This window comes from Corvus brachyrhynchos, unplaced genomic scaffold (assembly GCF_000691975.1).
Source record: "Corvus brachyrhynchos isolate BGI_N302 unplaced genomic scaffold, ASM69197v1 scaffold3014, whole genome shotgun sequence".
Taxonomy (NCBI): Eukaryota; Metazoa; Chordata; class Aves; order Passeriformes; family Corvidae; genus Corvus; species Corvus brachyrhynchos.
The window spans coordinates 4312-5605 of record NW_008237740.1 but is presented as its reverse complement, the minus strand read 5'-3'; the positions used below and the strand labels follow the sequence as shown (position 1 = coordinate 5605).

Below are 1294 nucleotides of genomic sequence, written 5' to 3'. Positions count from 1 at the left end.
CTTTGGGGTGTGCTCAGGGTGTCCCTAAACCCCCCTAGGGTGACATTGGGGTCTTTGGGGTGTGCTCCGAGTATCCCTAAACCCCCCTAGGGTGACATTGGGGTCTTGGGAGGTGCTCAGGGGGTCCCTAAACCCCCCTGGGGTGACATTGGGGTCTTTGGGGTGTGCTCAGGGTGTCCCTAAACACCCCTGGGGGATTTTGGGGATGCCCAGGGGGTCTTGGGAGGTGCTCAGGGGGTCCCTAAACACCCCTAGGGGATGTTGGGGTCCTTTAGGGTATGCTCAGAGTGTCCCTAAACCCCCCTGGGTGACATTGGGGTCTTTGGGGTGTGCCCAGGGTGTCCCTAAACCCCCCTAGGGTGACATTGGGGTCTTTAGGGTGTGTTCAGTGTCCCTAAACCCCCCTAGGGTGACATTGGGGTCTTTGGGGTGTGTTCAGTGTCCCTAAACACCCCTGGGGTGACATTGGGGTCTTTGGGGTGTGCTCAGAGTGTCCCTAAACCCCCCGAGGGCTCCCGACCCCCAAAGGGGCGCTGGAGACCCCAAATCCTGCCCCCAGACACGCCCAGGGTGACATTGGGGTCTGTAGGGTGTGCTCAGGGTGTCCCTAAACACCCCTAGGGTGACATTGGGGTCTTTGGGGTGTGCTCAGGGTGTCCCTAAACCCCCCTAGGGTGACATTGGGGTCTTTGGGGTGTGCTCAGGGTGTCCCTAAATCCCCCTAGGGTGACATTGGGGTCCCCTGTGGGAGTCCAGGAGGGTCCTTAAACCCTCCCAGGTGATGTTGGGGTCCCTATTGGGGTGCCCAGGGAGTCCCTAAACCCCCCTGGGGTGATGTTGGGGACCCCAGGATGTGCCCCAGAGGGACCCCAGACCTCCCTGGGCTGACATTGGGGTCCCTTGGGATGTTCCCAGGGTGTCCCTAAACCCCCCTGGCACCCCCAGTGTGCCCCCCAGGGGGGTTTAGGGCCCACCTTGATGAGGGGCAGCGCGATCCCGCTGAGGGACGAGGAGTCCATGAACTTCTTGAGGTCCTGGTGCAGGAACTCGAACACCAGGTACAGCTTGTTCTCCGTGTGGATGACGTCCAGGAGCCTGTGGGGACACGGGGACAGCCCTGGGACACGGGGACAGGGACAGGGGGACAGCCCTGGGACATGGGGACAGCCCTGGGACACGGGGTGGGGACACCACGGACCTGGGGGTCCCATGGCCACGGGGACACCACTGGGACCCCAATGACCACAGGGCTGGTCATGGCCAGGGGCTGCCACCACCCTGGGGGGCCCCACGC

The 1294-nt window shown here is 62.9% G+C and overlaps 1 protein-coding gene across 1 annotated transcript in view; it reads right to left on the bottom strand.

Annotated features, from left to right (window-relative positions):
• Nucleotides 1–749: 749 nt before the first annotated feature.
• The window catches only part of CDK2 (cyclin dependent kinase 2), a 2405-nt gene continuing 1860 nt past the window's right edge, over nt 750–1294 (bottom strand). The window contains exon 3 of the mRNA XM_008632055.2: nt 750–1095. Within this exon, the coding sequence (XP_008630277.2) occupies nt 765–1095 (331 nt within the window). The 3' untranslated portion in view covers nt 750–764. The remainder of the gene's footprint in view (nt 1096–1294) is intronic.